Below are 12,900 nucleotides of genomic sequence, written 5' to 3' on the forward strand. Positions count from 1 at the left end.
CATAAGTTTATCTATTAAGCATCACAGACTTCTGAAATGGTCATAACATTACTTTTATATGACATTGCAGGATTTTGTGGAGCACAAACCATCAACTTCATACAACAAACAGAAGTTCTATGGAAATCTGTAATTAAAAGATTCTCCTGTACTTTTTGAGTTTTCCTGATGCTCAAGAGTGATCATGCAATTCTTCCAATTATAACCGATACTCTCATGGGTAATATAATGGTGATTGCGTAATCACTGATTAATTTCTCTCATTTTTGGTTATTTACCTTTGATAGGACTCTAGACTGACATTGGTTAAAGCAAGCAGGTGAATGTGGAAATTCAATGCGTTTCAATTGATAATGTAATGATACATCAGGCTCTAGTAATCATACACCTTTCCAGAATAACTGCTGCTCAGCGCCTTCAAGTACTATGATTAGTCCAAAGCAACAATAACATGAAAAATATAGTAAATCTTTGGATTCTTTGAAATAAGCCAGAGGTTGTTTTACATCCGCATGGAGAGCATGGTTATTGTCTCAGCTGCTGTACTGAATCAAGGAACAAATCGAAAGCACTTGCTCAAGCCCTGGAATAATGCTTTCATACATAAGATGAGCCAAGTGAGGCACTTGATATCTAGAATTGGGACAAACAGTCATGTGCAAGAAATAGAAACACACCATGGACATGTCTTAAAAAGTATATTAATTAAAACAAAATGGTGTCCCTCAGGAAATGTGAGTCTTCAAGGCAATAGCAAAACTGAGTTAGGGCTTGCACTTCCATAGATATCTAACTAACACAATGTTCTTCAGATATTTTTGATATTAAGTCTAAGAAACTTCATTTAAACCAGTTTAATAGTTTCTTTCAAGAAAGTGGACTGTATAATTTATATAAATCAATATCTATGAAAGTGTCAAATATAATGTCTCCTGTTTGCTCCACTTAATTCGGAAAGCTCAAATGTCAGCTACATTGTCATTCTGAGCTTGTAAAACCCCCATGCAGGCAAATCAAACTGGTGATTAAATCTGTATACAAGCAGCTAACTAAACTCAAAAAACATTGTGTAATCCTGTCTGGAAGACTTCAGTGAGGGATATGTATATTGTGTAACTGATGGTCTCAGTATTTGCTACAACATGTCGACTATCAATACATCATAAACCTATTGACCTTATAGAATTGTTGTGCAGCTAAACCCCCAAATTTTGGAGTTCTAAATGGGACTCTTACCTGAAAATGGGACTTGTTCCAGCCGTCTTTATGCAATGCATTTCTCAACTCTTTGTAACTCCAAACTGTTTGCAAAACATGAGCTGCAGCTTTCATCTCCCTTACTGACTGGCTACAATGTTAAATTCAAAATCAGTACAATTAAAAACCAGCACACACAAAGTATTTTTAGATAGATTCAGTGCAAAGACAACTGTTGAACTTGTTCCTTTGTTTTACAGAAACGTTTCTGTACACACTTACTAACTTGACTGTTAATTTAATCCCCATCTCGAAGTCTCATGAAATCCCTTAAATCTGAGAAGCACTTTACACTTTAGCAGCTGACAATTGAGTTAAATGGGTCACTCTACATAAAACCTTAATACTCAGAAGCAAAGTGATTCAATTTTGTTTGGCTGAGCACTCCAGCTGTTTCCACAAGCAAGTCTAATCAGTTCCCTACAACAATCAACATCATGTTCACTGAATCCCCCCTATAAACATCAGTGTCTAGATTAGATTACTCCGTGTGGAAACAAGCCCTTCGGCCCAACAAATCCACACCGACCCTCCGAGGTGCAACCCACCCAGATCCATTCACCGACATTACACTACAGGCAATTTAGCATGGCCAATTCACCCTAACCTGCACATTTTGGACTGTGGGAGGAAACCGGAGCACCCGGAGGAAACCCACGCAGACACAGGGAGAATGGGCGGCATGGTGGCACAGTGGTTAGCATTGCTGCCTCACAGCGTCAGAGACCCGGGTTCAATTCCCAACTCAGGCGACTGACTGTGTGGAGTTTGCACATTCTCCCTGTGCCTGCGTGGGTTTCCTCCGGGTGCTCCAGTTTCCTCCCACAGTCCAAAAATGTGCAGGTTAGGTGAACTGGCCATGCTAAATTGCCCGTAGTGTTAGGTGAAGGGGTAAATGTAGGGGAATGGGTCTGGGTGGGTTGTGCTTCGGCGGTTGGTTTGGACTTGTTGGGCTGAAGGGCCTGTTACCACACTAAGTAATCTTAAAAAAAACATCCTGGAGGGTTAGCATTGATTGGTGAGTTAGATAAAAGGTAAGTGAAGTTGCCAGACCAGGGGACCATAGGGCTGCCCATCTACCAACAGTTTAACCCGAGGCTCACCACACTTCAGGCAAGGGACAAGGCTGAGAAGGTAGCACCTTCAAGGTAACCTCAGTCAGTGTGGGAATTGAACCCATGCTGTTAGCATCGCAAACTAGCCATCTGTCCCCTCAAAGTGAGTGTGGCGACAAGAGTCATACTTTGACTTGATCTTTTTAGCACATTAGTGTACTTAATAAGGCTTAAGATTATTAAATTGTATTGTACAAATTGTATTGTGGGCGGCATGGTGGCACAGTGGTTAGCACTGCTGCCTCACAGCGCCAGAGATCCAGGTTCAATTCCCGACTCAGGCGACCGACTGTGTGGAGTTTGCACGTTCTCCCCGTGTCTGCGTGGGTTTCCTCCGGGTGCTCCGGTTTCCTCCCACAGTCCAAAGACATGCAGGTTAGGTGAATTGGCCATGCTAAATTGCCCGTAGTGTTAGGTAAGGGGTAAATGTGGGGATATGGGTGGGTTGCGCTTCGGCGGGGGCGGTGTGGACTTGTTGGGCCGAAGGGCCTGTTTCCACACTGAAAGTAATCTAATCTAATCTAAGTTTAATGATGAAAAGTATTAAACTGCATTGGTTATGTGGCAAGATAAAAGTAACGAGTTCAGTCAGAAAGGGTTATAGCACTAAAATGCTCGAGGATAAAGTTCAGATACAAACTATAGTTTATAGTTAGTAGGACTGCAAAGTAGTCTGAGCATCAGATTGTGGTGGAAACCCTTTTCCTTCTGTTGAAAAAGGTATAAAATTTGATTAGGGGTCGTTAATTCTTTGGTGCAGATACACAGACGTTGTATGCCTTGGCAAGTGCAGAGGACATTTGCTGAAGGTAGTGATGAGCAGCTCTTTTCAACTTTGCCAAATGATACAAGGTTGTGGATTTACTAGTCCAGAGTCTCTCATTCACTAATGGAGAGTTCAACCTTTTAGTGCTTCTGGGGGTGATTTTCACCCTGTCTTGTCAGAGGATTTGCAGAGAAGGCAACTTTGATAAATGGGAGGGAGTGTAGCTAGCCACTCAGGAATGTTCTTTTACTCTCCACACAGATTGGTGAGGGGAAGACAGCAGGATAAAGATGGACACTTTCTCTTCACAGTCTGGGTGCTTCTGCTGTAATTGTCCACACACAAGACTGTAGCCACTTGGCAAGCAGCCAATCTAGTGGTTATTGCTATGCTGATCATCCCTGAGCACAAACAATTGGTGATTAAGAAGCCAATCAAAAGACTGTCTCTGGGCAAAACAGATCTGAGCACAAAAGCAGTGCCATTTTGTCAGGAATTCTCACTGCTCAAATAAAGCAAGGTGTACATGGTACTCACAAGATGGTCCAGTAATTTTTTTTTTAAAAACCGCAAACACCGTGTGGGCGGCACGATGGCCCAGTGGTTAGCACTGCTGCCTCACAGCGCCAGAGACCCGGGTTCAATTCCCGCCTCAGGCGACTGACTGTGTGGAGTTTGCACATTCTCCCCGTGTCTGCGTGGGTTTCCTCCGGGTGCTCCGGTTTCCTCCCACAGTCCAAAGATGTGCAGGTCAGGTGAATTGGCCAGGCTAAATTGCCCGTTGTGTTAGGTAAGGGGTAGATGTAGGGGTAGGGGTATGGGTGGGTTGCGCTTCGGCGGGGCGGTGTGGACGTGTTGGGCCGAAGGGAGCTTGTTTCCACACTGTATGTAATCTAATCTAATCTAATCTAGCACAGTTTCTTTTGTTTAAACAGTATCTTCTCCTATTTTAATCCACAATCCACAAAACAAAATAGTCTTGAAAACATCTCAAGGTGCACACCTTATTTTGGATTTGCATCAAAATAAAAATCTTGGTTCTGTAACTGCAGTCAGTTAAAGCACATAACTCAACCAAATGTGACAAGGACAGTTCAGAGACTATCTGTATTTCAATTTCTCAAAACATCTTGAAATTTCCACCTAATTTATAAACTCCATTTAGTTTACCTGGATTTGTTGATTGCAACAAGCTTCTCAATGCCCTGTGCTTGAATCAAGGATCTGGCATTTGATGAACTGTCAGTAACAATTTCATGGATAGTGTTGAGTATTGCAACTATTGTGTCTTCTTCAAGGTTCTTGGCAGGTCTTTGTTGACCACCTGTTAGATTACTTACCAAATCATGCATCGCATAATTACCTGCAGGAGATCACAGACAGAAAATACAACAATGAAAATCCATTCACTGAATAGACTTTGCAAGAAGGACAAGCCAGAATTGAATGGATTTCATGGTTAATAAGATTGAGGCAAATACTTCTCATCAAGTATACTTTGGCAGTTGGCGAGACATGCATCCTTATTCTGCATTGTTATGTCTTTATACTGACATTTCACCTTTAAAAGTTAGCTTGGAAAGCTTTATGGAGATTGACAACACAAATCTTTTGCTGAACTGAAAATTTAACTGAGAGATTTTAATGGTTTTTAATATCCTAAGTTCACAAAATCACATTTCATAATCTGCAGTTTATCCAAAGCATAAATTTCCAAATTCATCTGTATATTTAACAGAAGACAATTACAATTTGTTCTGTTTCATGCTTTTAATCATGTCTTAAATGTACCATTTTAATAAACAAATTATAATTCAAGATTAAAAGAAAGTTGAGTGTTCATCATCTTTTTGAAAGCACGTAAGCCTCAAATTCCTCACCTGTTCCCATTCCTTTCAAGTCAATTCCTAATCCTATGTTACTCTGAACCAGTGGATGTAGGTTTTTTTCTTATAAAAACAACAGATCACAACTAAGGTAATTATTGAATTTTGACTTGAATATCTAATGATATCAGAGAAAGGAGATGGCCCCTGCCTTTTAAGAGAAGTATTTGCTGTCACTGTATCCTTATTTATCTTATACAGTTTATCTCAATGAATACCTTATTGTTAGAGGATGATCTCTTAAGGGTACAAAAGTTCTATACCTTAAAATTTAGTTGAAAGGGTTCACAGTTGGTCCATGAAGTTAAGAAAACTGAGCTTAACCAGACTCTGTGATTCCAATTCCATAGCGAATCATGCTTTATTAAATAAGATTCAAATTTCCAAGGTTGGATGAGTTTAGTGTGGGTAATAGAAAATTTACAACAAAGCAGTTTGAGAACAGCTCCTCTCAGGTTAAGGGCCTTTTATGTGGAAGAACCTTAAGTTGACTTGAAGAAGTGGTCTGATATCTGATGCTACAATGATCAGGTTGACTTTCTTCAGAACCTTGTACGCTAACCAAATTCATTTGGAACTTATTTTTAATAAACCTAAATCTGCTTTAGGAAAATGTAACAGTTCGCAAGTGGCTTTGCAACAGCCAAGTTGAAGTCATTACAAATTGTGAATCCAATTGAAAATGAAATTGTTTTGCTCCTCAAGTGGTTCATCCAAATAAAAAAAGAAAGGAATTGTGTTTGACAGCCTGGTACATATCATTCAAATCTTCCTTGATCCCCCCATCTGCAAAAACCAAAGTCAAGGAACTGAATTCCAGCCAATTAAACCACCACCCTAAGAGTCTCAAATTCAGATTTGTTTGGGGAAGGGTGGGAGAAAGGCAAGAGGGGAAAAACATTGTGATCACACTAACTTGGTCACCACACTGCATGCAGCTTCTCAACTTTGAAGAAAATCAAATAACTAAAGACCAACACCTTCATGGCATTAGAAACCACAGAAATCTACAACCAACTGGTCCATGTTCAGTCGGTTTTGTGGTTTCTTCCTGCTGCTCCCCCTCAATTAGAGGAGTAACAGGATGTACTAAGGACTTTCCAAAACCACTGATCATATTGTCTTGTCACCAAATGAAGGACAGGTCCCTAGGACAGGACAAGCTAGTTTTCTTCTGCCATAAAATTCAGTCCTTCACAATAATTCAGTCCATTCATTAGATGAAATAAAAATGGACAAAACGGAGTTTCAAAGAGAAAGTTCAAATAGCAGTTTAAAACAACAAGTTCATTGATTGCCTTCCAGATGAGAAACGGTTGTTTCTTTACATCAGCAGCCATTGGGCAACTTAAACCAAGATGATAGTTTTTACAACAAATATGACATTTGTCTTCTATACTTTACCAATGAGGTCCTTATTGCGCCCATCCACAGAAAGATTTCGTAATGCGATTGCCACAGCTCGTACAACTTTATCAGAATCTGATCTCAGCAGCTCTACCAAAATAGGGAGGCCTTTTTCTTTCCGCACAGTTGAACGAATGTAATTGGACCACTGCAATTAAATTACCAAATTCAAACTCACATCAGTGCAAGCTAGATTCACTTAGAAATTGTGAAGCAATTTTATAAATTAGAGAAACTCAATTCGCTCTTGACCAGTATGAATTCTCTTTGCAAGTTAAAAGTTTGAAAATGAAAAATAAGAGTCTATTCCATTATTTACTGACAGTAAAAATCCAAAAGATCAGTAATAAAATCTTTCTGCCCTTAAATGCGGAATTCACCAAGAATTGATTGAGAACTTGATGACCATACCATCACTTGCCTTTTAAAAAATAAAACCTTAAAAAAAAAAGCACTTCAGTGGAAAAAAAAAGTGGGACCTCACCTAGCAGCAGTGTACATCAATCTTGCACCTTATCAATAACTCCAACATCATCAGATTTATTTAATCCTCATTTTGGCTGGCCCTTTCGACATTGCTTTATGTCAGATATTGCTGACCTGATGTGATTTTAAAAAAAAAATTCAAAGCTCCAGCCTTTGCTAAATTTCAACTCATTGTAATATTTTGAATTGTTAAAAAAAAATCACCAATTTTCTAAGAGTGGACTTCTCAAGTGGATATTTAAACACTATATCCCAAAATACTTTAGTTATTATCTGTATTGCCTAAAGAAAGTCAGAAATAAAGGTTTCTGCATTTGCATACATTTATGTGTATAAGTTTTACTCCTTTCCTCTCTTCACGATCATGTACATTCCGCTTTCAAATCAATACAACTGACAACAACTGACCAGGACTAAAAGTTACTTTTGAAAAAGGAACTATACAAATCAACTTGTTTTCCAATGGTTATTGCTGGACCCAACAACCCCCCCAGCAGATGCACAAAAGCTCTTACAAGTGACTGTGCCTTAGAGCAGGCAAACAATGTCTCCAGAATGGGCTCAGCAGCTGTATCATAAAAGCATATGGTTGTGAACAAGTTACAATTTGTTTAGAAGCCGAACATTCATGGCTCAGTTTTACAGCATAAGTTCGCTGGAATATGAAGTGCTTTATGGAGTTCCTGAAACCCTGAGTGTCAGAATGATTTGCTGAGTTTCACAGGGAACCTGTGTGAATTAACACAGACTGCATCTTGGAACTCTTCAGCTTCCCTGGCTTTGCAGAGCTACATCAATTGATGAAAAATGCACAGCTTCACCAACTTCAGAATCAGAGTCATACAGCACGAACATAGGCCGTTTGGTTCAACGAGTCCATGCCAAATATAATACCAAACTGGCCCAATTCTCTCCAAACCTTTCATATTCATGTACTTAGAACATTTTAAAAACATTTGGCTAACTGTACACACAGCCACCTCACACCATTCTTCTTCACTTTTTATCAAAAAGAAAGTGTTCTTGACCAATGTTGTTTCAGACATTGGCCACTGTCAGCCCATTCAGATTCTATGATGAGTTTGGTCAAAAATTGAAATCTTTGGAATGTGGTAAAGATCCAAAGTTTTCTTCATTATAATCTTTAGTGTTATCACATCCTTCTATCTTAATGGTAATGAGTTAATTTGGTGTTCAATGCATTTGCCAATGGTATCTTCCCTTCCCTAACCTTATTTTACTTCCCCTGTAGACCAGCACTGCACATCTCAAGGCTCCTTGATCATGTGGGTTGCCAGAATTGAGTCCCATTTCATTTTTGTTGAGACGGAGAAGGAACAGTGATTGGTAATCCAACAATCCCAAAACCAAGTGTCAAACACCTAGCACTACTATAGCTGAGCTCAAGGGACCAAATTTGGGACCTTTTTGATGGTGCGGTACCAAATTGGATGGCACACTGACCAACCAAAGCACTCTAGATCTCAAAAGAAGCGTTCTTATAAATGTTAATATGTTTGTAATCTAACATTTAAACCACATTATATGGCATAAGAAACTGAACTTCTGAATGCTGTTACTTCATTGCACAAGCTTAGATAAGTTCAGTTAGTTTGTTGTTTTACATTATTTACAAGAGTTGGGCAGTTTTTTGCCGTGGTGTTTCAATGACACTGATTTGAGCACTGACTGTGACAACAGAACTCAGGACACCACTTACAATTTAATGAATCTGACCTTGTATTCGGAAATAAAACAGAATGGATTTCCTTTGAGAACTGTCAGTATGTAATTCTGCATTACATTTGTTCTACTTTTAGATTAATTTGTGAGCTATTTCAGACATACAAGATCTGGAGAAGAATTGACAGGATGGATGCTAAAGAAGCCAATCTCTTTGTGGGAGACGAAGACTAAGGGACAGTTTAAAACAAGGGATTATCCTTTTAAGACAGAAACGTGAACAATTATTTTTCCCTGAGGGTTGAGTGTCATTGGAAATCTTTTCACAATAGAGCAACGTAGTCAGGCTCATTGAACATTTTTAAGACAGAAGTAGATACATTCTTGACTAACAAGAGAACCAAAGGGGTGCTGGGGTTGAGGCCATAATCAGATTAGCCATGATTATACTGAATGGCAAGTCAGATGTTATAAGTTCACAGGACGTGGACACTGCTCGCTAGGCCAGTGTCTATTACCAATCACTAATTGCACAGAGTCTGCAGTCACATGTAGGCCACATCAGATAAAGAGAGTAGATTTCCTTCCTTAAAAGGACATTAGTGAACCAGCTGGGGTTTTGAAGCAGTGATAATACGGGTGCCGTGGGTTACCTTTGTACTCCAGATTTCTAATGAAACTCCTGCTTCAATTTCTGCCATGGTGGGATTCAAACTCATACTCGTGAACATTTAACTGGATTACTCATCCAGTGACATTACCAGTTTGCCTAGTCCTGCTCCAAGTTCATATGTTTAAGTTGTTTAAAATTCTTCATGGAATGTGGGTGTTGTTGGGCAGGCCAGTATTTTGTTGTCATCTCCAACTACCTGAAGACGATGCTACTGAGCTGCCTTCTTGGGCTGTTGCAGTAGCCTTTGGTCTGTTGGGACACCCATAGGATTTTAGGAAGAAAGTTCCAAGATGTTGACCCAGAGACAATGAAGAAATGGTGATATAATTCCAGGTTAGTATGATTTATGGCTTAGAGTGGGATTTGCAGTGGCAGTGTGCCCATGTATCTGCTGCCCTTGTCCTTCTAGGCGGTAGAAACCATGTGTTTTGAAGGTGTTACCAAATATCCCCATACTGACCAATATATGGAATGGCACTTCCTTTTTTAAACTAAAAGTTGTGCATGTGACAAATAATATTCTCAACTATTGTTGTGGCTAGTCAGAAATTTCGACTGCAAAATCCTCATTGTCAACTAAAAAACTGATGCAAGTTAGATGCCTCTACAGAAGAGTTAACAGTTTGGAGGCAGTGTGAAGCAAGAAGGGTCATTATAGGGAAATTCCATACAAAACTGTTAATAAAAATTGCAGCCTTACAAGTATTACTGCACTCACCGTCCACTGCCCAGCACTTAGGTTCTGGAGAGCACCTGCTGCTGCCTCCAACGTGTTGTAATTTCGACTTTCTGTGAGCAAGGACAAGTAGAGTCGAACCACCTCGGGCTGGTAGAGGAGCTCATAGCCTGAGAAGATATGAATGACACTTAATCCTCGCACATACTTAATTCACCATCATTCTCACTGTAAGAAAACAGATGTAGGTCTGAGTTTCACGTACATATGAAGCTCAAAACAAATTGTGAATAAAATTAATGAGCAGAAGTACAAATTACAACTGGTGGGATGGGGTATAATAAATAGCATGAACTTGTGGCTCTGCCTACATCATTACAAGGAGCTGAAAATTCTTGGTTATAAGATATTTGGAGAGATGAAATTAATTCAGCTGGCATTCCTTCGATGAAAAATGGAATAAATCTATGTGATACTTGGGGTAAGTGACATTTAATAAATTTTGAGTTATCAGGACAGAAGAAAATGCAGTGATACATAGAAAATATGAAGAAGAAACATACTAGAACAGAACAAAATGGTGGGTAGAAAAGCTGAGAGGTGATAAAGAGAGACAGCAAAGCCTTTTGGAAATGAATAAACAGCAAATCATATGAAGGAATAGCAGAAATATCAAATGAGTATTCTGCTTTAGTCTTTAAGAATGGAATGCAGTGAAGGGGATTAAAGACTATAAGAGGAGTTGCAGCAATTAAGCAAATTGTAGATAAGAAAGTCAAACTGGAAAAACAATTCAGTGGAAAAGGCATCTGGGTCCTAACATCATACACCCAAGAGTGCGAAGTGAAGTCAAAGGGAGAACAACAGTGCCCTAACTGCCAGCTTCTATGTATTCAAAAGTTTGAAAGTTCTTTCATAGGTCTGGAAGATGGCCAATTTATTGTTGTTCAAACCAGCAGAAATGTATAAATCAGCTGTAAGGAGCAAATATGTTTCAATAAGCTGTAATACAAGTTAAAAAATGAATCAACTGGAAAGCACATTAGTTAAAATATAGCCAAGTATAATTTGGGAAAGCCAAATCATGTCAGACTAACTTATACTAAGTTCCTTGAGGGACAAAAGTTGTGGCGAATACAATTTTAAAAAACTTATATGAACGTAACCATGCTCTTCTTCAGCAAAAAGTATTGCAATTGCTCCTCTCTATTGCTCCATTAGGCAGATTGTAAGTAAACACAACTTCCTTCAGCAAATACTTAAATGTAAAGATGACAATAAACAAATTCAGAAGGATAAACAAGCTAATAAAGCAGGCAGATGGATGTTGGATAAAATTTGCTGTCTTTTGCAAAGTTGAGGAATGAGACAATGTGCTTAACATGAAAAAAAATTAAAAGCAGAGGATCTTAAAGACTTAGGAGCTCAAATGAACCAACCCTTCAAACCAGAATACTAGTTTAAAACACTCAGGAATTCCTACACGTTACAGTGATATACAGAGTACAGCAGAAAGGATGCAATGCTAAATCCATTATCATTTACTTTCATTAAAGTAGAGCATGTGGAAATCTATGAGCCATTTAAAATGAAGATGTTTTGTTCAAGTAAAATGGGGAAAACAAGTTCACTGGCTCGTATTAGTAAAACTAAACATAAATTTAACATCATTGCCAAAAGAATGAAATGAGAGTTCAGCAGAAATTTACCGCAAAAATGTTGAGTTAAATAAGAAATGGATTCCCAGAAGGCATAGAAGTTGACCCAAAATAATTTTTTTCCAAAATATAAGCTAAAACTTTTACAAATAAAGGCCAGGGAAGTGGAATTAAGTTGAGTGCTCTTTTAGAGAGCTGGCTTAGACACAATGGTTAAAGGGTTCCATTCTATGTTGTAATATGGTATGATTCTCGAAGATCCCTACAAAATCAAGCACGATTACTCTAATTGACAATATTTGTTACTTATTCACTGTAAGGACAAAAATGTTATTGCTTCAAATCTCTTATGATCTCATGATCAGTGGAGAATTCAAGGTGCCCAAATGTAAACCTTCCTTGAAGTTGATACTCACATTGCATTCGCACATGGTACGACATTGCAGTTTGCTGCGACATTTCAGAAGACATTAAAGAATCAACCACATTGCTACGGGTTTGAAGTTTCATTCCCTAAAGGACAGTAGTGAACCAGATGTGCTTTTACAACAATCATCAACGGTTTCATGATCACCATTAAACTAACTTCCAATTCCAGATTTACGTACTAAATTTATATTCCATCAAAGTCCATGTCTCCAGAGGATTAGCTTGGCCCTCTGTATAACTAGTTGAGTTACATGACCACTATGATACCTCCTCCCCTATCAATCCATTATATATCACAGCACTATAACAAGACAAAACTGTGCAAAATGTGAGTGGCTAGATGACAAAAGGTGGTCAGCTGTTAGAATATAACGCAACCACAATATTGAGTTAAGCCTCCCTCCACAGATGCTGTCAAAACTGCTGAGTTGCTCTGGCATGCTGTGTTTGCTTCACATTTCCAGCATTAACAGTATCTTGATTTCATTAAGTTTACTTGGCTTGCTAATGTGCAAAACTCTAGATTTTCTTTCCTGGGTAGGACATTTCAGTGTCATTTGCAGTCTAATATTTATCAGGCTCAAGGCGCCACTAAGTACATGCTGTTAAGTGAAACACAAGACTACTGACACTGCTGATTGTTGAACCCAGCAGGATAACAGTTATTCCTGAACCTCAATGATCAGAAAATGGCAGTTGTTTGAGTCTGAAAAGAATACAAGCACACTTAATGGGGACTTCAATGGCAAACATTCTCCTCTCTATGTCTAAAGCCAACAGGAAGATGAACAAGTACTTGGGAGGAATAGCAGCTGGAATAATCATTGACGATAATCTTTGCTCAGTGCTTGCCAAACACTTTTC

General features: G+C 38.9%; 1 protein-coding gene across 15 annotated transcripts in view; it reads right to left on the reverse strand.

Annotated features, from left to right (window-relative positions):
* The window catches only part of arvcfb (ARVCF delta catenin family member b), a 315,865-nt gene that overhangs the window by 14,293 nt on the left and 288,672 nt on the right, over positions 1-12,900 (reverse strand). For all 15 annotated transcript variants that reach the window (XM_043715403.1, XM_043715405.1, XM_043715417.1 and 12 more), the window contains 4 exons: positions 9,992-10,119; positions 6,429-6,579; positions 4,309-4,501; positions 1,237-1,348 (listed from right to left, as the gene is read on the reverse strand). In XM_043715403.1, the coding sequence (XP_043571338.1) occupies positions 1,237-1,348; positions 4,309-4,501; positions 6,429-6,579; positions 9,992-10,119 (584 nt within the window). The remainder of the gene's footprint in view (positions 1-1,236; positions 1,349-4,308; positions 4,502-6,428; positions 6,580-9,991; positions 10,120-12,900) is intronic.

Source organism: Chiloscyllium plagiosum, chromosome 25 (genome assembly GCF_004010195.1).
Source record: "Chiloscyllium plagiosum isolate BGI_BamShark_2017 chromosome 25, ASM401019v2, whole genome shotgun sequence".
In the NCBI taxonomy this organism is placed as follows: Eukaryota; Metazoa; Chordata; class Chondrichthyes; order Orectolobiformes; family Hemiscylliidae; genus Chiloscyllium; species Chiloscyllium plagiosum.